Source organism: Gorilla gorilla, chromosome 3, assembly GCF_029281585.2.
Source record: "Gorilla gorilla gorilla isolate KB3781 chromosome 3, NHGRI_mGorGor1-v2.1_pri, whole genome shotgun sequence".
NCBI classification, from domain to species: Eukaryota; Metazoa; Chordata; class Mammalia; order Primates; family Hominidae; genus Gorilla; species Gorilla gorilla.
The window spans coordinates 12,000,136-12,023,537 of NC_073227.2; the positions used below are offsets into that span (position 1 = coordinate 12,000,136).

General features: G+C 63.2%; 2 protein-coding genes across 9 annotated transcripts in view; both read left to right on the forward strand.

The window, feature by feature from the left end:
- RGS12 (regulator of G protein signaling 12) overlaps positions 1 to 13,191 on the forward strand; it is a 148,109-nt gene extending 134,918 nt beyond the window's left edge. For 6 of the 7 annotated variants that reach the window (XM_055384414.2, XM_055384418.2, XM_055384415.2 and 3 more), the window contains 4 exons: positions 1,280 to 1,359; positions 1,748 to 1,901; positions 3,595 to 4,143; positions 12,738 to 13,191. In XM_055384414.2, coding sequence (XP_055240389.2) covers positions 1,280 to 1,359; positions 1,748 to 1,901; positions 3,595 to 4,143; positions 12,738 to 12,967 — 1,013 coding nt within the window. In that variant the 3' untranslated portion in view covers positions 12,968 to 13,191. Of the gene's footprint in view, positions 1 to 1,279; positions 1,360 to 1,747; positions 1,902 to 3,594; positions 5,371 to 12,737 lie in introns of those variants that run through there. The other variant, XM_055384416.2, reaches the window with a different exon arrangement.
- A 1,229-nt stretch (positions 13,192 to 14,420) lies between these two features.
- HGFAC (HGF activator) lies at positions 14,421 to 22,990 on the forward strand. 2 transcript variants are annotated; one of them, XM_055384424.2, is made up of 14 exons: positions 14,425 to 15,253; positions 15,870 to 16,050; positions 16,188 to 16,284; positions 16,484 to 16,563; positions 17,182 to 17,304; positions 17,454 to 17,585; positions 17,760 to 17,870; positions 17,956 to 18,130; positions 18,402 to 18,487; positions 19,221 to 19,473; positions 20,650 to 20,789; positions 21,053 to 21,193; positions 21,286 to 21,434; positions 22,395 to 22,984. In XM_055384424.2, the coding sequence occupies exons 1-14, from the start codon at positions 14,753 to 14,755 to the stop codon at positions 22,575 to 22,577; spliced, it is 2,352 nt and encodes a 783-aa protein (XP_055240399.2). In that variant the 5' UTR covers positions 14,425 to 14,752; the 3' UTR covers positions 22,578 to 22,984. The 2 variants fall into 2 exon arrangements, with proteins under 2 accessions (XP_055240397.2, XP_055240399.2); XM_055384422.2 differs by having other exon boundaries at positions 14,421 to 15,253; positions 17,454 to 17,870; positions 22,395 to 22,990.
- Positions 22,991 to 23,402: the final 412 nt, after the last annotated feature.

The window sequence follows — 23,402 nt, forward strand, 5'->3', positions numbered from 1 at the left end:
AGGTGCAGGTGCCATAGGGAGGTGTGTCTTGGAAGGAGCTTTCTGGAAACCCACCTGCAGATGTTCTAGGTAGAGAGCTCACTTTGTGAGGAGCCACTTCAGGTGACATTGGGCTGCCCCTCTGCCTTTCAGGTTGTTGGCCCTGATGATGTCACGCAGGGAGCACGTGGCTCACTTGTCCCCACCCAGGGAGACCTGGGCCATGGGTCCCAGTCAGAAGCAAGCGCTGAGGCCATCAGTCCTGGAGCGCCAACTCTTGCTCCCCTCCCCAACTCCTCACAGAGCAGAGACCCTTCCCCGAGCCCACCCTTTGCTCTAGGGAAAGCCTTACCCTGGGCCCTGACACGCACCCAGGCAGGTGGGGCAGGCACAGCATGTGTAACCCAGCAGGGCGGCCAGCAGCTTTGCCCCGGCTGACCCTCTGTGCCCAGGGCCTGCTGGGCCTCGGGGCCTGTTTGTGTACAGGCAAGTCCTGTGGTGGAGCTTGGCGCTCAGCGTTTTTGTAGGGCTGTATATGGGGCAGGAGCGCGACTCCTCCAGTCACATTTGGGCCACAGAAATGGGCTTGAGGCCGTTAGTGCCAGCAGAGGCCAGCCTGTGGCCCTGGCATGGGGCAAAGGCTGTATTTGAAAATATGTCACGGACTGGCACAGTGGCTCATGCCTGTAATCCCAGCACTTTTGGAGGCCAAGGTGGGTGGATCACCTGAGGTCAGGAGTTCAAAACCAGCCTGGCCAGCATGGTGAAACCTCGTCTCTACTAAAAATACAAAAATTAGCTGGGTGTGGTGGCGCATGCCTGTAATCCCAGCTACATGGGAGGCTGAGGCAGGAGAATTCCTTGAACCCAGGATGTGGGGGTTGCAGTGAGCCGAGATCGTGCCACTGCACTCCAGCCTGGGAGACAGAGTGAGACTCTGTCTCAAAAAAAGAAAAAAAAAAAAAAGAAAAGAGAAAGAAAATATGTCATAAATGTAAGACTCTGACTTTCTAGAGAATATTTATACCAAATAGTATATGAAATGAGCTTTTCAATTTCAACATCACTCCCCCAGCAAGTCCCTAGTTAGATGTACGGAGCCCGGCTGTGCGCGTGGAGGACGGGCCCTCTCTCCTGTCCCATGGGGACTCCCCTCAGGGCTGTGCGTGGTGAATAAGGGCAGCAGATGCCTTGTGGCTTCTCTACAGCTTTGCTCTCAGAGACAGTAGGAGCAGGTTGTCTATGAAACATTCAGATGGATTTGCGAGTCCCTGAAGTCATAAAGCTTTCTTATGTTTAGCATCCACAGATAAACAGAAAGGTGTGCCAGTGAAACAGAACACAGCTGTAAATTCCAGCTCCAGAAACCACTCGGCTACGGTAATTCCCCACCCTGGCCCACCCTGTGCCCCGCTCCTCTCGCTGTGGCCCCCGCCTGCCCTGCGCAGTGCCCTAGTGCTTCCTTACCGCCTGCTTATCACTGTGTGTCTCCCCCACGCTCCTTGGCGGGGTCTCTCTCGTCCCTGCCGATGCCAAGCTCCCTCTTACCTGTGAAGGACTGGCTTTCTTTTCTTCTGAGGTGGGAGTGGTTGTGCCTTAAATGCTATTCTTGTTTGTAATCTTTATCGTTGCAATGGTTTTTCTGCAATGCATGTAAATTCTGTATCAATGCAATCTATTTCATAGAGCCTTCTACTCTCTAACTAATGCATGATGTATTGTCGTGTATTGAAATGAAAGTAGAACTTTGACTTTCCTTCTAATGCAGGGAGAGGAAAGAACACTAGGCAAGTCTAATTCTATTAAAATAAAAGGAGAAAATGGAAAAAATGCTAGGGATCCCCGGCTTTCAAAGAGAGAAGAATCTATTGCAAAGATTGGGAAAAAAAAATATCAGAAAATTAATTTGGACGAAGCAGAGGGTATGTGAACTTTTTAAAACTTCCACGTTTTTAGTAAATGCACAGTTAGTTTCCAGTATAGTCAGTAGATCTGCTTTGAGCTGTCAGCATCTGGGTGACTGCGGTCCGTCCCTGTGGCCTGGAAGACATGTTTCTCCCGGGGGCAGTCTGTGGGCTGTTGGGATCACTTCACCGAAACCCCAGTTTTGAGACTGAGTGCCAGGCCTCCTAGGGCGTCAGGGGCAGCCGATGTGAGCAGCACTGTCTGCCCTGAGATGCCAGAGGCCCCCGCAGGCTCTGCCTCCCTCTCACCCCAGCTCCTCCCTATGGTCCCGCCACTGGCTTGTGCCAGGGTCCCCAGCATGGCTGGAGGCACAGTTAGCATTAGAGAGTCCACCCCAGGCAGAGCTGGGCACCCAGGTGAGGGGAGGTGGAGCACACTGGCCTGGAAGGACCGTGGGCTTGCTGAGCTCTCTTGGCTACGGGGGTCAGTGAGGAAGGTCAGCCTGCACACCCCTGGCCTCCAGGAGAGACAACAGGCACACTGGAAGACTGAGATGGAGAGATGAGTCCTTTCTTGAAGCTCCTTTTTCTCCAGAAGTTTATAACAAGGAGAAGCATTGAAAACAGAGTCAAAACCAACAGCTGTCACCGTGACCTGAATTTTCATCCAGGGCGTACTTGCCAGTCCACCTGGCGTGTCACGGCTTTGTCACAGCTGGCTGTGGAGTCTGACCTCACGGTAAAACTAAAACACACCTCCAGCCTTTGTTGGCCACCAAGCACAAGTAAATCACGCGCCCTCTTTGAGGCTTGTATGTTTCTGAGAACCAGTGAAGTCGGAGATTTGAGATTCCTTTAGTTGTTAAAAACTCCGAGTGTAATTCCAATGCTAGAGAAAGCCCAGTTTAGACGCCATCTACCTCGAATGGTGGCCTTGGGGCCTGCTACACTAGAAAACCCAGCCCAGGTAAGAAAAGGAGAGTTCTGGAGGAGCCAGCGAAGAAGCTGGAGGCGCCTGCAGGCCCCTGCAGTGGCTGGGCAGTGGGAGGCCCAGGGGCACCCGTCCTGGCCCCTCGGGGCTGTGGAGCTTCAGTGGGGAGAGGGAGAGCACGTGTTGCCCCCTCTGCCCTAGGCCTGGGAGGACCACCCTCTGCCCAGAGGCAATGACCCCGAGAGGCAGGCGTGGATTTGAGGGTGCCCCTTCCCAGACCACCCGTCTCAGGTCCTTCCTCTACCTCCCCTCCTCGGGTTCATTCTGCTCCCGACTTTGAGGACTGCAGCTGCAGCTGGGACCCGGGGGGGTGCCTCAGATGCTGACCAACCGGAGGAGGGGGCCAGTGCTCAGAGGGCCCCAAGTGTTAAATTGAAAGCCCAGGCCAGAGAGTCCCACAGTTTCCTACTCAGACGGCATCAGCGCGTAACCGTGTTGAGTCAAGCGTCTCGTTTGTTCAAGTCTGGACCTCACACAGCGTGGTTTTTAGGGAGTACACAGCTTTTTCAGACTCCTGAAGACAGAGTATGCTAGAAGCCCTAGGGCTGTCCCTTCCGCTGTCTGTGGGAAGATAGTGTGGACGGAAAAGGGCTCTTGTTGACCCACAGCTGATAGGGCGTTAGGACAGCCCAGGATGAGAGCTTTCTAGAATGTTCTGCTGTGACAGTCATTAATGTGAAACTCTCTAAAACACGGTCACTCTGGGTTTTCTTCCAATAGAGTTTTTTGAGCTTATTTCCAAAGCTCAGAGCAACAGAGCAGATGACCAACGTGGGCTGCTAAGGAAGGAAGACCTGGTGTTGCCAGAGTTCCTCCGTTTACCTCCTGGTTCCACAGAACTCACCCTCCCCACTCCAGCTGCTGTGGCCAAGGACTTTAGCAAGAGAAGCGCCACAGACAACGGCCGGGAGAGCGCCTCCCAGCCCGGCGAGCAGTGGGAGCCGGCCCCGGAGAGCAGCGACAGCCCGTCCACCAGCCCGGGCTCAGCCCCCAGCTCCCCTGGACCTCCTGGGACGACCCCCCCTGGGCAGAAGTCTCCCAGCGGGCCCTTCTGCACTCCCCAGTCCCCCGTCTCCCTCGCGCAGGAGGGCACCGCGCAGATCTGGAAGAGGCAGTCTCAGGAAGTGGAGGCCGGGGGCATCCAGACGGTGGAGGATGAGCACGTGGCCGAGCTGACCCTGATGGGGGAGGGGGACATCAGCAGCCCCAACAGCACCTTGCTGCCGCCGCCCTCCACCCCCCAGGACGTGCCAGGACCTTCCAGACCAGGTACCTCCAGGTTCTGATCCCTCCACCTTGGCCCTGTCAGCGTGGTCTGCTCAGCTTCCAGTCAGAAAGGACAGTGGGCCCCCGGCTGCCACTGTTTGCTGGTGGTCTCTGTGACCCCCTCCTCACCTGCTGGTTGGGGGCTTCCTTGGCCCTCTTGGAAAGGAGGGGCTCGTGTGGCCCCAGGCCGGTGTCTGTCAGGATGGTCCCCCCGAGGCGCTCCGGGCAGGCATCCTGGTGTCCCGAGAGGCTCTTGCAGGAATGATACATGGCAGTGCCTGCAGCCAGGTCCGGGAACACCCTGGGTGAGGCCTGGGAGTTTCCGAAAATGGAGGCATTCCTTTCCAAATCTGGACAGCGATCGTTTTTAGTGTTTCTGTCTCAAGACTGGAAAACAATAGCATTTGTCTTGAGTGAGGAAGTGAAGCCCGCTGTGTTCATAGCAGGAGAGGGCTCCCAGACACAGGCCCTTTCTCGGAAGAGCCTTGAGAGTGCAGCTCGGACCCACCGGTGGCCCCCCGTAGCAGGTGGTGTGGGTGCTCGGGAGTGGAGGTGACGTCAGCAGCGCTCCCTGACCGCAGGTGTCACGGGCATTTCTCAAGGGAAGCAGGGGATTCAGTGAGTGTGAAGGTGAACAGGATGGCCTGGCAGCAGGGATGTTTCCGTGAGCCACAAATACCAGAAACTGAGGCGAGGCTCCCAGCAGCCGGTAGGGAAAGGTGTTTCCAGGGGTCTGAGGGCCGTGGCCTCCGTGGCCTGCGTGGCCATCCCCTGGAGAGAGGAGCCACTCAGGGTGCGCGTCATGGAGGGTGCTCAGGGGCGCGTGGACACCTCTGCTGTGGTTTGCTGCTGGGGGCGATGGGAGCGCCTCTCCGTCCTGTGCCCTGGTCCAGGATGCTGACAGCAGTGAGAGGCCTGCCGTGGGGTTTGGTCTTGTCAGACCTGTAGCCTGGACCTCGCCGGGGGACCAGGGAGTGCACATCTGTAGATCTGTACATATCTGGGCCTTTGGAGGCCACGTGTGGCATGGGAGGGGCTACCTGGCCCCTTTCCCAGCCAGGACACGCCTGGATGAGAAAGCCTGAGGTGCCTGGCATGCCCACCAGTGCCACTCTGCAGCCTCCACCCCTGGCCTGAGTCCCCCTCCATCCGTCTTGGTGGACACCCGTGTGGCTCTCACCTGCGTTTTGAGTCTGTTCTTCCAGGAGTAATAAATTCTGGACATCATCACTGGACTGGCTTACAACTTTTCTTTCTCATTTGAAACTTTGTTTCCACTTTAGAAAATAATAAAAGTATTTTAATCTAGGGGAAATATCACACATTTTTAGGAGATTAAGTGGATTTACCGTAATCTACTGGCTTTTAAAAATAAACCATCCACTGAACAAAACTCTTGAGCACCTGGTGTGCTCCCAGCAGCACAGCCATGCGGCGGGACAGCAGAAGAGCTGGTGGCCCGGTGGCGGGTGCTGAGATGAGCTGGCCTGCTGGCCTTTGGGCTGCAGTCCCGCACCCACACCCCGGCCCTGCGGCCCTGGGGCTGTGGCTGTCTCTGCGCAGAGGTGTGGCGTGTGTCAGGCTGCCTGGGAGGGCCAGACAGACCCACGTTGGGGGTCAGTTCTCCTGCCTGCCAAGGGCCATTAGCACAGAGGTGGTTTACAGCGCAGGCCCAGCCGAGCGCCCCGGCTGACGTCCCTGACTTGTTTGTGGCAGGAGGGTGGGTGGTACCGGCCTTGGGAGGAGCAGGTCCCCCTGCGCTCTGGTGGCTGCCCCGACTGCCACTGGCCAGAACTGGTTCCCCGCCCCGCGGGCTCCTCAGCCCCTGGGCAGGTGGGTCCCCTGGATCCTTGGCTCTTGGGCTGTCTCCTAGGAGGAGACCCAGTGAGTGGGAGAAGGAGGTGGGAGTGGCTTTGGCCATAGGTCATAGGTGTGTGTCCTCCACGTGCCTGTCCGTGGCGACACGGGACAACTGCTGAGAACCTGCCCAGTCTTCCTGTGATGTTGGCTCAAGCCTGCTGGGGGGCCTTGGGGCAGAAACTGCTCTGTGCAGCTTGCTTCCGGAACCCCCACTCTGATGGGATTCTCTGTATTGGAGAGTTCACCTGCCCATGGCGGCAAAGGAAACAGGCTGTGAATGCCGTGGTGGCCTGATGGAACCTCTTTCACATCTGTGGGCCGGGGCGAGCCTGGACTGAGTGCTGACCTGTCCATTGTCAGGGTTTAGGAGCTTGGGGGTCATCCCGGGTCACGCTCTCCGACGTTGACAGTTGCTGTGGGATGCTTCCTCACAATGTGGCAGCCGCCCTGGACCCAGCGTCCGGGGTGAGAAACACAACAGGAGGTGCAGCCAAGCCCACGGGCTCCCGCCCTCCCCATTGCCATGGTGGGCAGCATGCTGGCTACGCGTGGGGGCTGCCAGCAACAGCCCTGAGGTAGGGGGAGTCTCCACAGAGCTGTGCCACACCACCCTGCCCTTCCAGCCTCAGTGCCACGCACTGTGCCACCCTGTCCTTCTAGCCCCAGTGCCACATGCCACACCACCCCATCCTAGCCCCAGCACCACGTGCCATGCCACCCTGTTCTAGCCCCAGCGCCACGTGGTGCTCCATCACACCCTTCTAGCCTCAGTGTCATGCACCGCACCGCCCCATGCTTCTAGCCCCAGCGCCACACGCCACGCGGCACTCCACCCCGTCTGTCTAGCCCTAGCACCAAGCACCGAGACCCGTCAGGTGCTGCAGGCTGGCCGGTGCCCCCATGCATGTCTGGTCCCCGGAGGCATGTGGGTGGGTCTCCTTTCGCTTTGGCCACTTGCTGCCAGGCCACCCAGTCTAATGGCCCTGAGCCTTAGCTGTCTGACACACACAACAGAGGCCGCAAGCGGGAGAAGTGTCAGGCCCCTCGTGAGGCTCCAGGGCACGCTGGCAGGGGTGTGCATGTGTCCACACAGTGCTGTGTGTATGAGGCCGTTCTCATGCTGCTATGAAGAAATACCCAAGACTAGGTAATTTATAAAGAAAAGAGGTGCAATTGACTCACAGTTCTGCATGGCTGGGGAAGCCTCAGGAAACTTACAGTCATGGCAGAAGGCACCTCTTCACAGGTCAGCAGGAGAGAGTACGAGAACCAGCAGAGGAAATGCCAGACGCTTATAAAACCATCAGCTCTCCTGAGACTCACTATCATGAGAACAGCATGGGGGGAACTGCCCCCATGATCCAGTCACCTCCACCTGGTCCCACCCTTGATACCTGGGGATTATCACAATTCACGGTGAGGTTTGGGTGGGGACACGGAGCCAAACCATACCAGTGTGTCAGGCAGATACACCCATGTGCGTGCACGCCTGGTGTGTGTTCGTGTGGCATGTGTCGGTGTGTGCACCTGCCATGTGTCTGCATGGCACATGTTTTGTGCATATCTGTGTCTCGACACAGGGACCCTCCAAAATGCTCACCTTCTGTTCTCGTGGGGAGGGAGCAGCTGTCCCTCCAGCACTGCTGTGTCCCGCCTTTAGCAGTCATCTTCCGCCCCTGCACAGAAGCAGGCATCTGCGCTTTGTGTTTTCACAAAGGAGAGAGGCATTCAAAAGGTCGCGTGCACCCACACGCGAGTTTCCAGTGCACAGCGCTCCTTCCGTACGCGCCATCTTAAAACGGGTTCTTAGGTTGTGTTGGTGATAATTCCCAATTGCCTTCTTAACCAGATCTGCTTGGTTTCCAACAAAAAGCCCGGGAGCTGGGTGGTCTCACTGCTGCCCCGCTGGCTGCAAGGCGACAGTCAGGGGTCCTGGCTGGGGGCTGGAGGCCAGTGGCTCCTCCCAGCCCCTTTGGTAAGGCTGAGTACCCAGCCCCATGGCCTGACTGAGCTCCTGGTGCAGACGTCCCAAGAGGATGGACTCCACCTGCTGGCAGGGAGATGCTAGGCACCACCCCAGGAGGGGTCCCCGCATAGCTCTCCTGGGGCTGGGGTCCCCTGGGGCAGCTCACTGGGCAGGGGCAGGGGTCACTCAACCTGGAGGCCCCAGTGTCACAGCTGCCAGTATCCCCTAGGAACACATTTGGGCCCAGTGGCTGCCCTCAGGGCCCCCGGAGCTCAGCTACCTGCCAGGTGTGCGATGTTTGCCTGCCGGGGCTTCTGCAGCCTGGAAGTGAGGTCACGCCCCTCACCCTAGGGGTGAAAGTACCCCCCATGGCACGGCCATTGTGTTGTACCGGGTGAGGATGCAGCCCCACCTGGCTCCTGCTCTGTCCAAGAGAGGCCTCCTCCGCAGCTCCTGTGCCCCGCCCTCCCCAGGAGCAGATGCAGCTTAGACCCCCTCACTCTGATGTGGATTGAGACCGCTGGTTTTCTTGGGGACACAGCCCCAGGAGCCTGCCACTGGTCTCAGGCCTGCAAAGCTGCTGAGGGCATCTGCTAGGTGCCTCTCCAAAGCCCCCTCTCCCCAGAGCCCCCTCTCCCCAGAGCCCCGTCTCCCCAGAGCCCTGTCTCCCCCCAGCATCTCCTGGCTCCTGCCCAGCTCCGTGGCTCCCCAGGGGATTCCTGAACTGACCAGCTGGCCTGGGCCCTCCTCCACAGCCCCCAGCCTGGGGGACACGTGGTCCTCCCGGATCCCACCAGAAGCCACCCTAGGTTGCTCCCCCTCCTCCCCTGAAGTGTCTGCCTTCCACCTGAAGTTCCAGCCAGGTCTTGCAGAGTGGAAGTCTCAGGCCTGCAAGTGACCGTGACCTGGCCTACCCCCATGTTCCCTCCAGGACTGGCCACCCGTGCCCATCTCAGCCGGCACTGCTGGAGCTCCGGCCTGAAGCCCCTCCCTGGGGTCTGCCACATGCACTCCTGTGCCCTGAGTCACCCCCACTCCCCTATTCCCCACTCACCACACTGTGCACCCTGCTGGGCGCTGTCCACTCCCTCGCCAATGCCCAGCAAATATTTGAGGAGCTCTATCCCAGCCCCAGCCCATCACACACAGTCATGATCCTGGCTGGGGACCCACACGGACAGGGGGACCTTGGGGGGTCACACTCTGGAACTAAGGTTCTGGGGGGGCTCTCGTTCCCATGGGGGCCCATCAGCAGGAGTGCACAGGCCTTAGCAGGAGCCCGTGGGGTGCGCTGTGGTGGGAAGGCTGGGAAGGGAAGGGGCCTTGGCAGCCACAGTGGATTGTAGGGTCCCTGCCTCTGGCTCCCCTCGCTCCCCCCTTCCTGCCGTGTTCTCAGTGTGAGCCGGCTCAGCCATGCCTGGGTGTCCTTGTGCCCTGCGAGCTTCCAAGGGGCGCTGGGGAGGCTTAACAGAGGAGGTGGCTGCGCCTGGCAGCACAGATGATCTGGAGCATGGAGGCAGAGGCTGAGCAAAGTGCCTGGGGGACAGGGTCCCTCTGGGGGCAGGAAGGGCAGTGGGAGAGGTGCCAGGCCTGGGTCTCGAAGGAGAGCCTGGGAGGGTTCAGGCCATGCCCCTGCCCCGGCCAGGGCAGCGCAGCCCCTGCTCCCGCTGTGCCTGTCAGGGTTCCTGACTCAGCCTTGAGGACCAGGGTGGGGCGGGGTCCTGCCCGAGGCCTAGACCAGAGCAGCTGGCAGTGGCTGGCACAGAGACATTCATGGACAAGTGTCTGGGAGGCCTGGGGGCGACCGGCAGCCGGTGAGGGGCCTGCGCATGTGGAAAGAGGGGCCTTCCTGCTGCATCTTGTGGGGCCTCCAGCAGGACCCCCTCCTGGGAAGGCTGGACAGCACAGTCAGAGCTGGCAGGACCAGCCAGCCGAGGGCAGGGAGCCGTGGGGCGCCGGGGAGAGGTTCACAGGTGGCCCAAGCGGCATGGCCCAAGCGGCAGGGAACAAGATCCCAGTGTGGCCTCAGGTCTGGATGTTTGGAGATGTGGCACCAGGAGTGAGACCAGGAGGCCAGGCCCCTCTGGAGGTGGTGCAGGCTCTGCTGGGTCCTCTGTGTTGCCATCCCTGCCAGGGAAATGCTGGGCAGGAAGGTGCTCCCCGGGCAGGCCCTGGCATGTAGGTGGTGAGGCTGCGTGCTGCTCAGGGCTGGGCCAGGCGGCTGAGTCACAGGCCTGGGGATGGCTGCCCTGCACAGGAGGGCGAGGCTGGGTCCCGTAAGCAGGAAGGGCCTGGCTGTGGCCCCCTCCTTGTGATGTGGACATCCTTGGTCCATACAGCTGTCCTGTCTCCAGAAACCAGTGTTTCTCCATCCTGAGCACGCTAGCTTCCTGGGGCCCTCAGGGGCCTGTCCTCCCATCTGTCCACGTGGGGCTGGCGGGGTAGAGCCGGGCTTCTGGACATGTGTGGTGTTGCAGGCCCCTTCAGAGCCCTATGAACACTCCAGGCAAATGCCCAAATGCCCACGGTATTGACCGGCGAGGGGGGGCAAACCCCTGCCTCTCCCCACACCTGATCTCTCCCAGCCCTGCAGCCTGGCATCTGGAGCCATGCGGACCTGGTGACAAGAAGGAGATGGGCAGAACTGTCCCCTTGTCCCCTGGGGGCAGGGCTAGCTCCTAGCCCTGGCAGAACCTAGTAGGACACTTGTTGAATGAGCAGAGGCCTGACTGGGAGAAGTTTCTAGTCTCAGCTGCTCCACATGGACCCCTGCGCCTCCAGATGGCATCTCCACCGGGCCTGGCTGAGTAAGACACACAGGCCCCACACAGCTCCCACATGCTGGCTGGGCTGCTGCGTCGAGGCCAGGATGAGGGCCTCTGGGGCCACTGCTGGGACCTGTTCAAGAGAACGGGCTGGGCACGCTCAAGAGGGGAGCCACACCTTCCGCCCGCAGCCCGGACTTGTTCACAGATGCCTCGTGGAGGCTGCTTGCGGAAGCTCGGACTGAGGGTGAGGAGGGGCACGCTGGGGTTGGGGACCTTGGTGGCCACAGAGCCGCTGGGGCAGCAAGGACCCTGCGGCCATTTCAGGGACCTCAGAAGTGTAGATCGAGGAGGGTATTCACCTTCCCAGGCCTTCGGTTCACCTGTGGAGGGCAGCAGTTGGTAGCAGGGACCCCCTGTCCCTGGTTCTCATCTGCCGGGGGCTGGCTCTTCCTGCAGCCTGTCTGTTGTGGGCCCAGGCCTGGGGCCCCTGCCACCCCATAGGCGCCTCAAGGCCTCCACCCTGGCATGGACATGACTGTCTCAGGGCCTCAGACCCAGGCTCACTGAGGAAGGGAGCTCCTGGACCCCTGCCTGGGAGACACGCTAGGCACGCAGGAACCTGCCCCCGAAGCCTGCTCCTCTGGCTTGGTAATGTCACCCCCACCGTACAGATGGGGGGGTGGGGTCACCGGGCAGGTCGGTAACGTCACCCCCACCGTACAGATTGGGGGGTGGGGTCACCGGGCGCGTCGGTAACGTCACCCCCACCGTACAGATGGGGGGGTGGGGTCACCGGGCGGGTCGGTAACGTCACCCCCACCGTACAGATGGGGGGGTGGGGTCACCGGGCGCGTCGGTAACATCACCCCCACCGTACAGATGGGGGGGTGGGGTCACCGGGCGGGTCGGTAACGTCACCCCCACCGTACAGATGGGGGGGTGGGGTCACTGGGCGGGGAAGGGCTGGGCTCTCCCAGCATGGGGGCTTCACTGCCCCTGCCCAGGCCCTGGGGTCCTGTCATGGAGCTCTGGGCGGCACGTGAACCCAGCCACTCTGCGTGCACCGTTCACTTTCCTTGGCCCCAGCCTTCGTTGGCCCCTGGGGACTCCACCCTGGCATAGACACAACTGTGTCCTCCAGGGGTCCACGTGGAGGTCACCAGATGTGGCAAGGCAGTGACGCCCTGGGTAGGGAGGCCTCCTGGGGGTGCTGGCAAGGAGATGGCCTGCCCATGTTGGGTCTAGAAGCTTCCAAGGCCGGTTCAGGCAGCTGGGATCTCCTGGGGCTGGAGTGGGCATTGGAGCCAGAAGTGGGGCCAGAGTCACTGACCAGCCAGAAAGAGGGGCCTCAGTAGGGAGGCCAGGGATGGAGGGGGAGGGGACACGACCGGCAGGCCCAGAGCAGGGTGTGTGTGGTGAAGACGGTGCTGAGGCAGCGAGCCAGGTGGGCGAGCAGGTGGCCAGCCTGGTAGGGTGGGATGGGGCAGCAGACGCAGGGCTCAGGGCCCGTTCCACCAGGCCAAGAGGGTCCAGCCTATCTGGAACTGAACCCTAGTGCTCAGCCCCCTGGGGGTGGCCCTTGAGGATGGGCCCTGGGCCTGGGGGGGGCCCTGAGGACGGGCCCTGGGCCTGGGCCTGGGGGGGGCCCTGAGGACGCCCCCAGGAAGAATTAGGGGGGCAGTTGGGGCGGGGGCTCCACCGGGGGCCCAGCTCTGTTCCTGAGCTGCAGTGGGGAAGCAGGGTGGTAGGGTTTCTGAGTGGGTTGGCTCCCCCACTTGGTGGCAGGTGTTATGTGGAGGGCTCTGGGAACACTGCACCTCCCCTGGGCGTACCTGCCCCAGCCTGGAGGCCCACAGCGGGAGGCCAGCTGCCTCTGGGATGTGTTTGGGGTATTTCAGGGACCCCTCCCATGCTGACTGTGCAGGGGCCTTTGGGGTAGGGGGTGGGTTCCGGGGCCCAGGGCTGGGCCAGGCAAGTGACAGCTTCTCTTCTCCTTGTGACAGGAAGTGGGACCCATGGCAGCCGAGGCCTCCCAGTCAACAGAATCATCGATGTGGATCTTGTAACTGGCTCGGCGCCCGGGCGGGATGGTGGCATAGCGGGGGCACGGGCTGGCCCTGGGAGGTCGCAGGCCAGTGGTGGGCCTCCTACGTCAGACCTCCCTGGCTTGGGCCCCGTCCCGGGTGAGCCTGCTAAGCCCAAGACCAGCGCACACCACGCCACCTTCGTCTGAGCTGCCCTGGCCTGGCCAGCTCTCCTGTGGACATGTCGGGGTGGGGCAGCCCAGGTGGATTCTGTGGGCCTCAGAGGGGCCACCCTGGCCTCCACACCCTCAGGAGCCCAGCCAGGAGGGCAGGGGGTGACCTCGCTGGAGGCACTGGCCCCGGACATTCACCATGCTGGCCATGGGGCTCCCTGGCCCTGGCCCCCTGCTGCCCAATAAAGCATTTCTGAGGACCCAAGCGTCGGCCTGGTGCTGGGTGCTGGGGACACAGACTCCTCGTTCTCGGGGACTCCGAGCACATCCCCAGGAGGTCGTGCAGGAAACAGAGGGGCCTGAGGAGGAGAAGTGCCCCAGGGTAAGGTCAAGGGGGCTTTGAGGAGAGGGAAGCTTGGCTCCTGGGGCCTGAGGGCCAGGACCAGATGGCAGAGACTGGCTCTCGCCGTCACGTGGGGACCCTGCCCCAGCCTTGTTTAGCAGGGTGGTCTGAGGGCCTTTCTGGGGAGGGACCATGTAAACTGCAACTGGACGGCAGAGGAAGTCTAGAAAGAGCCCTGGGCCTGTGCCAAGGCCCTGGGGCTAAGGAGGGTCTGATTACAGAAGGGGAGCCAGGTGTGGCTGCAGGGGAGGCCGGGGCCTTGGGGGCTGGGTTGAGTCAGAAGAGGCAGGGCCATTCCCCAGGTTGCCTTGATGGAACCCCTGAAGCCGAGCACCCTCGGTATAGGGTGGTTGGTGAGCTCCTCAGAGCATCCTAGAGGCCCGAGAGCACAGCCAGTCCCCTGGGGCTGTTCTAGAAGCTTCCAGGGAGTGGATGCACCCCACTTAGTGGTGCTCTAGGAAGGGGGCTGGGGGAGGGGTCGGAATGGAAGATGAAGCCCACTGCCAGCTGTGTGTACCACCCACCACGGTGCCCGCTGTGGCTCCAGGGCCCACCACAAGCCCGCATCCATCCTGCTCCCAGGACCCACCATGACCTCCCCCCCACCCCCAACCCCCCATTCGCCGTGCCCCCAGGGCCCACCACGCCTCTATGTCCACTGTGCCCCCTGGGGCCCACGGTGTCAAGCTGGGTGGTCAGTGGGTGTCCATTCTCTCTCCCTCTGCACAGACAGGCAAATGGGGGGCAGAGAGAGGGGGTTTAGGGGATACAGGGAGGCAGCTTCAGCCCTCGCTGGTCTCCAGGCCACAGTGGTTCACTCGCCCCTCCTCCCACCTCGGCAGCCCTGGGATGTCGCTGCTGACTCAGGAGGAACCCGAGGTGCCGTAGCGGCTGCTCCAATATTGCAGAAGAGGTTCCTCAGGCAGCTCTGCCCACAGCCCCAAGTCACGAATTCCGTGACTCCAGCTCCATCCCAGGCCCCAGGGTACCTGGCCCAGGGTTGTGCTGCCGCAGACTTGGCCTGTACCATCCAGGCGGCGGTGGGGAGCTGGGGTTGGAAAGGCTTCTTGGAGTGGACTCCTGGGTCTGTCTGGGAAACGGGGAGGAAGGGACACTCTGAACATCACCAGGGGCTGCTGGGGGGCTCTGGCCACCCCCAGAGTCAGAACAGGCAGGTGGGGCAGGATCTCAGGTCATCCTATACTACACTCAGCCATTGCGTGGCCCCTCTCCTCCCTGTGCCTGGCCTTTTGGCCAGCCCTGGGGCCACCGAGAGGAGGCAGCACCAAACCCTCCAGGAGCCCCCAGTGCTGCCATCTGTGGGACAGGGACAATCCCATCCCCACTGCTACTGTCTGTGCTGTGCTGGGCACAGAGCTGGACACCTCCAAGGCTCAGCACCCGTAGCGGCTCTCATCATGAACAATTCACAGGCAGATGGTGGCCAGCTCTGTGGCCTGCAGGGACTGGGAGTGGTGCCAGACCATCTAGGCCCCAACCTATCTGCATTATCCTGGAAGACTTCCTGGAGGAGGCTTCTAAGCAGAGGCCCAAGGACCATGTCAGGTCTAGGACTAGGACCAGTGCAGGCCGAGGCCAGAGAGACAGCTGGGCTTCCAGGTAGGGTCAAAGTGAGGTGGGCAGCAGGTGTGGGGGCCAGGGGACTCGGGGACTTCCTCTCCAGCTGGGCCCGCCTGACGTGGGAGGCAGCCAGGGTTAATCATTTCCACGAAGCCTTGACCCCACCTGCCTTGGCCGCTCTGCTCCCGCCTCCCACTGCCCCTCAGGCCAGCTCAGGAGCCATGGGGCGCTGGGCCTGGGTCCCCAGCCCCTGCCCCCCACTGGGGCTGGGCCCCTTCCTCCTCCTCCTCCTGCTGCTGCTGCTGCTGCCACGGGGGTTCCAGCCCCAGCCTGGCGGGGTGAGCACTGACCTTGTCGCAGTGCGACCAGAGGTTCCCAGTGGCTACTTGGGGTCCTTGGGAGGAGGCCAGAGGGAGGGTCGCTGCAGAGCGTGGGGATTTGAGGGGGCGGGGGTCCGAGCAGGGGGCTCACGTTGAAAGCTGGCCCTCACAGGGCAGGTGGGTGCTGGACTGGCCTTGGAGGCTGGGGCCTGGGCTCATGGAGCCCCACCTGGGGGCTGTCATCCCTGTGCGGCCTGGCCTGGGCCCCTATGGGTCTGGGGGCTGCCCCCTCTCTCTGGACCTCTGTTGTTGGGTCTGGATGCGTGAGGTTGGGGGAACCCCCCAGGGCCTCCTAGCTGCTCCCATCACCAAAAACTGACGTCAGGGTTTAAGCCTGGTGGGTAGCAGTGCCTGGGCCTGGGCAGTGACCCTGAGCAGGTGTTAACTAGGGGCCGAGGGCGGGGAAGGTGTCAGGGCCTGGCTGAGGCCTCAGGATTGTCGTGTGTCCTCCTGGAACCTGCTCCGAGATCTGGGGGCCCCAGTATGGAAACAGGCTCAGAGCTATGACCTCCTGCCCGGCAGGACCTGAGTGTGAGGGTCTGTCCCACACTGACACCCTTTCTGCTCCTCCTAGAACCGTACGGAGTCCCCAGAACCTAATGCCACAGCGACCCCTGCGATCCCCACTATCCTGGTGACCTCTGTGACCTCTGAGACCCCAGCAACAAGTGCTCCAGAGGCAGAGGGACCCCAAAGTGGGGGGCTCCCGCCCCGGCCCAGGGCAGGTCCTTCGAGCAGTAGCCCCCAGGCCCAAGGTGGGTCAGGTGGGCCTGGGAGGAGGTGTCGTGCTTCACCTTAGGGCTGGGTGGGAGGAGCATGGCTGTGGCTGGAGGTCCTGAGGGGCTCGGGTGCCCCTCGAGGGAGCCCTGACCCTGCCACCCCCTCCCCACAGCACTCACCGAGGACGGGAGGCCCTGCAGGTTCCCCTTCCGCTATGGGGGCCGCATGCTGCACACCTGCACTTCGGAGGGCAGTGCACACAGGAAGTGGTGGGTCCGGGCAGCCGGGGCACCCGAGCTGGGGTCACCTGCCCCACGCTGCCTGCTTTTCTGGGAGCCGGGCACACAGTAGGCGCTCACCACGCAGCAGGCGGACCCAGTGAACCCAGAGACCCTCCAGGGTGGTGGGGTGGGGTGGGGTGGGGGGCCTCTGCCTGGGACCCCCACGCACGCAGGTGTCGCCCCCCAGGTGTGCCACAACTCACAACTACGACCGGGACAGGGCCTGGGGCTACTGTGTGGAGGCCACCCCGCCTCCAGGGGGCTCAGGTGGGTGCTGGGTTGGGTAGCCTGGGGCGGGCAGGGGGCACTGGGCCAGGCCAGAAGTGCCAAGGGAAGGATGGGGCAGACCCGGGCAGGGGTCCTGGCTGGAGGGGAGCAGAAGAGGAGCTCTGGGATTAACCCCGGTGGGTGCCACTTAGGGCCAGAGCCTCTCCCAGGCGGGACCTGCGTCTCATGGTGGCTGCGCGGCCATCGCTGGGGCCAAGGCGCCGCCTGGTGGTGAGGCTGGGCCCTGCAGCCACACAGGCGTGCCCCAGGCAGGGGACAGGTGGGCAGGGTCTGTGGGGTGCGGTGCCAGCCGCCCTGCTCACACGGGTCCTGGGACACATGGGAGGGGGCTGCTGCCTGACAGTGTGGGTGTCAGGCTTCCAGGAAGCCACGTGCACAGCTGGGCCAGTGGCCCAGGTGTTGAGTGGGGGACGCTGGGAGGAAGGGGAGGTCTGTGCCCCTCCCAGGGACCTTGCACCCCGAGGGGCGTAGAGAGGGCCCCTTTGCTTTCAGAGCCCCTCACTGGGGCCTGATGGAGGCCTTAGCAAGCAGAGGATGTCACAGAGGGACCCTGAGCCTCCCATTCCGCCCCTCACGTCCCCTCCCGCATGTCCCCAGCTGCCCTGGATCCCTGTGCCTCCGGCCCCTGCCTCAATGGAGGCTCCTGCTCCAATACCCAGGACCCCCAGTCCTATCACTGCAGCTGCCCCCGGGCCTTCACCGGCAAGGACTGCGGCACAGGTGAGCTGGGCCTCGGAGGTCCGCGGGGGTCCAGGGGCCGGAGCAAGTCCCCGGAGGATGGGAGAACAGGTGGCTCCCGAGTGCAGGGCAGGGGCCCTGCACGGGGACAGCAGGTGGCAGGGTGTGAGGGCTTACTGTGCACCCCTCAGAGAAATGCTTTGATGAGACCCGCTACGAGTACCTGGAGGCGGGCGACCGCTGGGCCCGCGTGCGCCAGGGCCACGTGGAACAGTGCCAGTGCTTGGGGGGCCAGGCCTGGTGCGGAGGCACCCGACATACAGGTGCGCCATGGGGTGTGAGCCATGCCGCTGACCCCCGACGGGTGTCCCTGTCCCCACCCAAGTGGGAGGAATGGCCTGAGGTCACCCAGAAACAAGGGACAAGGGGTGGACCCCGACTCCGCTGTCGTGGGGCACTGCGTGGCCCCTGGCCCAGCTCCTTGGCCCTGCCCCCAGCTTGTCTGAGCAGCCCTTGCCTGAACGGGGGCACCTGCCACCTGATCGTGGCCACCGGGACCACCGTGTGTGCCTGCCCACCAGGCTTTGCTGGACGGCTCTGCAACATCGGTGAGTGGGCCAGCCCCCCGGGGTGCCCTGGGGCAGTGCCGGGTGGACCCACTGTGGGCCGGCCTCACTGCCCCTCTGCCCGCAGAGCCTGATGAGCGCTGCTTCTTGGGGAACGGCACTGGGTACCGTGGCGTGGCCAGCACCTCAGCCTCGGGCCTCAGCTGCCTGGCCTGGAACTCCGATCTGCTCTACCAGGAGCTGCACGTGGACTCAGTGGGCGCCGCGGCCCTGCTGGGCCTGGGCCCCCATGCCTACTGCCGGTCAGCACCACGCCACTCCAGGCCGCTGCACGCGGGACAGGCAGGATTTGTCCTGGGGAGAGGCCCCCCGGCTCCCTAGGACCCAGGCGGGGCCAGCTCCGTCCAGACAGGCCCCGGAACCTCTGCCTGGGAGGCTGCCCGAGGGAGGGCCACTCTCTTTCCACTGCTCCAGGTGTGGGGAGCCGCCCTGCTGGGGGTTCCGATGCCCCTTCCCCATGCCCTCTTTGAGGGGCAGTGTGACTCCCTGCCAGCCCCCACTTATGCACCACAGGAATCCGGACAATGACGAGAGGCCCTGGTGCTACGTGGTGAAGGACAGCGCGCTCTCCTGGGAGTACTGCCGCCTGGAGGCCTGCGGTGCGCGGCTGGCGGGGGGTGCTGCCTTGGGCCCCACCGAGGTCACAGCAGTTTTCCCTGTGATCCTCCTAGCCCCTCCCCACACCTGGCTACTGCATCTCTGACAAATGGGGAAACTGGAGCTCACGGGATCAGGCTGGTCCAAGGTCACGCAGTGGGTCGGTACTGGGGTCACAGTGGTGAAGCAGCCCGCTGCAGGGGGCTGGTCACCAGGCGACGGCCTTGGGGTGGCACCTGCCCAGCCTGGACCATGCCCAGGATGGCCCCAGAAGGCTTTCAGGGAGGTGCAGGGAGGACAGCGTGCAGGCTCCCCACAGGCACCCCTGGCATCAGACCCTGGGCGGGCAGGCCCCCCAGAGGCCACCTGCTTCCTGCCCTGGGGAGAGGCCCCCCGGCTCCCTAGGACCCCGGCGGGGCCAGCCCGGGGCTCTCGTGTGGGGGTCTCTGACTATGCTGGGGCTGGCTGTGGGGTTCCGGGCTGCTGAGGGGGCCACAAAGGCCTCCGTGTGTCCAGCCCCTCTGGCCCTCACAGAGCCTCGGGATTGGGCATCAAACCCCATTCTACAGATTTGGAAACTGAGGGCAGAGATGGGCAGGCGCCAGGGCCTGAGCAGCGTGGACAGGGGGTCTGGCCATGGCCCTCTGCAGCGCCTCCTGCCGGGTAGGGCCTGTGTGTGGAAGGGGGCTGGCCCTGTGAACCCCAGGGGTGTGACCCAGTGACCTTTGCTCCCAGAATCCCTCACCAGAGTCCAACTGTCACCGGATCTCCTGGCGACCCTGCCTGAGCCAGCCTCCCCGGGGCGCCAGGCCTGCGGCAGGAGGCACAAGAAGAGGACGTTCCTGCGGCCACGTATCATCGGCGGCTCCTCCTCGCTGCCCGGCTCGCACCCCTGGCTGGCCGCCATCTACATCGGGGACAGCTTCTGCGCCGGGAGCCTGGTCCACACCTGCTGGGTGGTGTCGGCCGCCCACTGCTTCTCCCACAGGTGCACCTCCTCTGGGCCCCAGTCACCTGCCCTGAGGCCCCACACACCATCCAGCGTCACTATGCACCTGTCCCCACCCGCTTGCGGACCCCATCCTGGTGCCTCTGCTGACCCCTTCCCGGGGTCCCCGGTAACCCTCTCTGACCCCTCTGGGTCTTGGGGCTCAGTCCTGAGCTGGGCATGCATGGACACTCCAGAAACCTTGTCCCTATTGAGGGAGGCCAGGGGTCAGTGGCGTTTCCACAGAGGACCCAGCGCCTGCGGAGGGTGCAGTAGGCCAGGTCCTGTCCTCCCCGCAGGCCCCGCCCCTCCCAGAGTCCTGGCTCTCAGTAGGGAGCCAGAGAGCGCAGTGACAATGCGTCAGAGCCCTAGGAGCCCAAGCACAGCCAGGGAAACTGAGGCCCAGCCCACTCAGCTGGCTCCCCTCAGTGGGGGCGCACAGCCACCCAGGCCCACACTCTGGGAGGCGGGCCTCGAGTGGGGAGACCCTGAGACGGAGCAGCCTGGGCCAGACGCCCTTCCACCTTCGATGGGCACCCCAGTAATTAGGGGCAGGGGTCCGGCCAGCCGAGGGTCTGGCGGCCTTTCGAGGACCACAGCTCCCAGGGTGGGGTCTTGCATGGCCCTGCAGAACCTGCAGTCGGCAGCTCCTGGGCCTGCAAATGTGGAGAAATGGGGTTCCCCACATGGAGCCCAGGGCAGGAGGCCGAGGCAGGGTGGAGTGACCTCCACACAGAAGATGGGAGCCAGGCTCAGGGGCCTGGGATCTGTGCCCAGCAGGAGTGAGGGCTGCATCTGGGGACCCCACAATGTGGATGGAAGCTGGGGCAGGGCCTGTGCAGGCCAGGTCTCCACCCGCTCGGGTCGGCCTTGCAGCCGATCCTGCCTGGGCTTGGCCTGAGACTCCCCCCAGGGCTTGTGACCAGTGTTGTCAGGAGGGATGGCACCGCACTTCAGCTCCCATGCCTGGATCTGGGGGTGACTGGCAATAGCCCCTGCTTGGTGGTCCCTGTCTCCCCAGTATCAACAGCCCACACCCGGGCACCTGCTCAGACCCCTCCCTGGGACCAGGGTCCCACACCGTTGGCCTCCGTGGGCCCGACAGGGGGTGGGGAGAGGTGAGCCCGGTGGCCGGGGTAGGGCTGGTCCGTGCAGCCTCCAGCCCCCTTTGCACAGCCCCCCCAGGGACAGCATCTCCGTGGTGCTGGGCCAGCACTTCTTCAACCGCACGACGGACGTGACGCAGACCTTCGGCATCGAGAAGTACATCCCGTACACCCTGTACTCGGTGTTCAACCCCAGCGACCACGACCTCGGTGAGCTCTGGCATGTCGTGGCCACACTCTGGGCAGGTGGGCCCTGTGCTCCCCAGGCCAGGCCCAGACAGGGGCAGGAGCTGGGCAGACATGTGGTGCGGGGGAAGCTGGGGGCAGGGCAGGGAGGACAGGGCACCGCTCCCTTCTGGATCTCCCAGGCTGCCCCGTGGAACCCACTGGCTACCCTCCCTCCATCACGGGCCCCGACAGCCTCCCGTTCAGCCCGCACACCGCAGGCTGACCCTGGCCGCTCTTCTGATCAGTCCTGATCCGGCTGAAGAAGAAAGGGGACCGCTGTGCCACACGCTCGCAGTTCGTGCAGCCCATCTGCCTGCCCGAGCCTGGCAGCACCTTCCCTGCAGGACACAAGTGCCAGATTGCGGGCTGGGGCCACTTGGATGAGAGTGAGTTGGGAGGGGGGCGCCCAGCACCCCGCCAGGGTGGACAGTGGCCAGCCACGGTGTGCGTGTCATGCTGAGGGCATCATGTCCCACAGACGTGAGCGGCTACTCCAGCTCCCTGCGGGAGGCCCTGGTCCCCCTGGTCGCCGACCACAAGTGCAGCAGCCCTGAGGTCTACGGCGCCGACATCAGCCCCAACATGCTCTGTGCCGGCTACTTCGACTGCAAGTCCGATGCCTGCCAGGTGAGCTGGTGCCCGCCCCACCAGGACCCGACTGATGGGGGCTCAGCTGGTCCTGAGTCTCCGAGATGCTTGCCCCTGGGGAGCCCAGAGCCTGGCGGCACCCCAACCTGGCAGGGCCAGCCAGGGACCCCTGGGCAGGGAGCACACTTACTGTCAGTGGCCAGCACCCCAGGGCCACCCAGAGCCCTGCCGGAAGGGCATCCTCCTCACACAGAAGGGGAGACCCAGGCTCTGAGAGGGGCCTGGGTTCCCACAGAGCCCGGACAGTTCCTGGCTGTCCAGCCCAAGGCAGTGCTTTCCGTGTGACACTAGGCACCAAAGGCCCCTTTGCCCCGAGTTCTCTCAAGCCAGCTCTTCAACCTTCAATAAGTTCTTCAACCTTCAATAAGCCCAACAGCCCAACCACATCCTGGGCTCTGCAGGCCTGTGTGCTCAGGCGGCACGGCAACCCCGGCATGCGACAGCTCTTTTATGCCCCATTTTATAGCTGGGGAGACTGAGCCCCAGGCAGTCAATTCACTCTTCCAAGGCCACAAAGCCCAGGAGTGGTAGAGTGGGTAGGGCTTGTCACTGGACCTCGATAGGGGAAGTCAGGATGGTTTCCTGGAGGAGGGAGTGTTTGCACTGGTCCTGAGTGATGCGTAGGAGTTTTCCAGGGAGCGAAGAAGTCATTTCAGGAGATGCTGGGACACACGGTGGCTGTGTGGTCCACACAGGGTTCATGCTGGTGGGGAGAGGGGGACCGTGGCTTCAGGTAGGGGAATAACGTGGTTGGATGCCCTGGCCCAGCAGGTGCTGCCCCCAGGGAATGAGACATCTTTTCATGAGGTTCAGGAGAGTGGATCAGCTCCCTTGCTCAGAAATGCCTTTGTCCTCTGTCCCCAAGCTGCCACTTGGGGGAGAGGGGGGTCCCTGAACCAGGCCCCTGGGAGGGTGGCTCTGACTGGTGTCTCTGCCCAGGGGGACTCAGGGGGGCCCCTGGCCTGCGAGAAGAACGGCGTGGCTTACCTCTACGGCATCATCAGCTGGGGTGACGGCTGCGGGCGGCTCCACAAGCCGGGGGTCTACACCCGCGTGGCCAACTATGTGGACTGGATCAACGACCGGATACGGCCTCCCAGGAGGCTTGTGGCTCCCACCTGACCCTCCAGCGGGACACCCTGGTTCCCACCATTCCCTGCCTTGCTGACAATAAAGATATTTCCAAGAACCCGGCCCAGGCTACCTGGCCCCTGCCTGCGGCCCCGCCTTCCCCTCCAGGCCATGACTGGGGCCCAGGTCTATGCGCAGCAGGCCTCAGGCTGCCGTTCTGGAGCCCACACAGTCCTCAGTGGAGACGGAGCCTGTGGCCCCACAGCGGGGTCTGGCCCCACGGCCCAGAGAGTTGTCAGGGGATGAGGTCTGGGCCTCTCCAGGCCCCAGCAGAGTCCAGCCGCCTCCCAGGCCAGCCCCAGGCCGGGGCTCAGCACCTGGGTTGTCCCAGGGCAGGAAGTGGAAACCAAGTCCAGGCCCCCAGGCGTGGAGGGGTCCGATCCGCGTGGTGCACGGAGTATTGAACCCGAAGAAGAAAGAGCGGCCCCACGGGAACACCCGTAGGCCGTCGTTGGCCTTCCAGACGGCAGCCCGCCTGCCTGAGCCTGGGCTGCACTTCCCCGGAGGGAGGAGGCCACAGGCTGCCTCTGTGGGGGCTGAGGGAGGGAGGGGCCCACATGCTAGATGGGGCCCAGTTAGAGGGTCACTGCTGGGCTGGCAGAGGCCGTACCCTCCCTCCAGCCAGGGAGGACAGGAGACAGGGGGAGGTGGGGCCAGAGGGCAGAGAGGGTGGGAGTGTGGCTGGTGGGGGGCAGGCCTCCTCCCTGCTTCGAGGCACCCAGGACCTTCTCTCCTGCGCCCCACCTCCTTCCTGGCGTCCTGGTCTCGGGGAGGCGGTGGTTTGCAGTTACAGCTGTTCCCTTTTGTCAGGAGCCC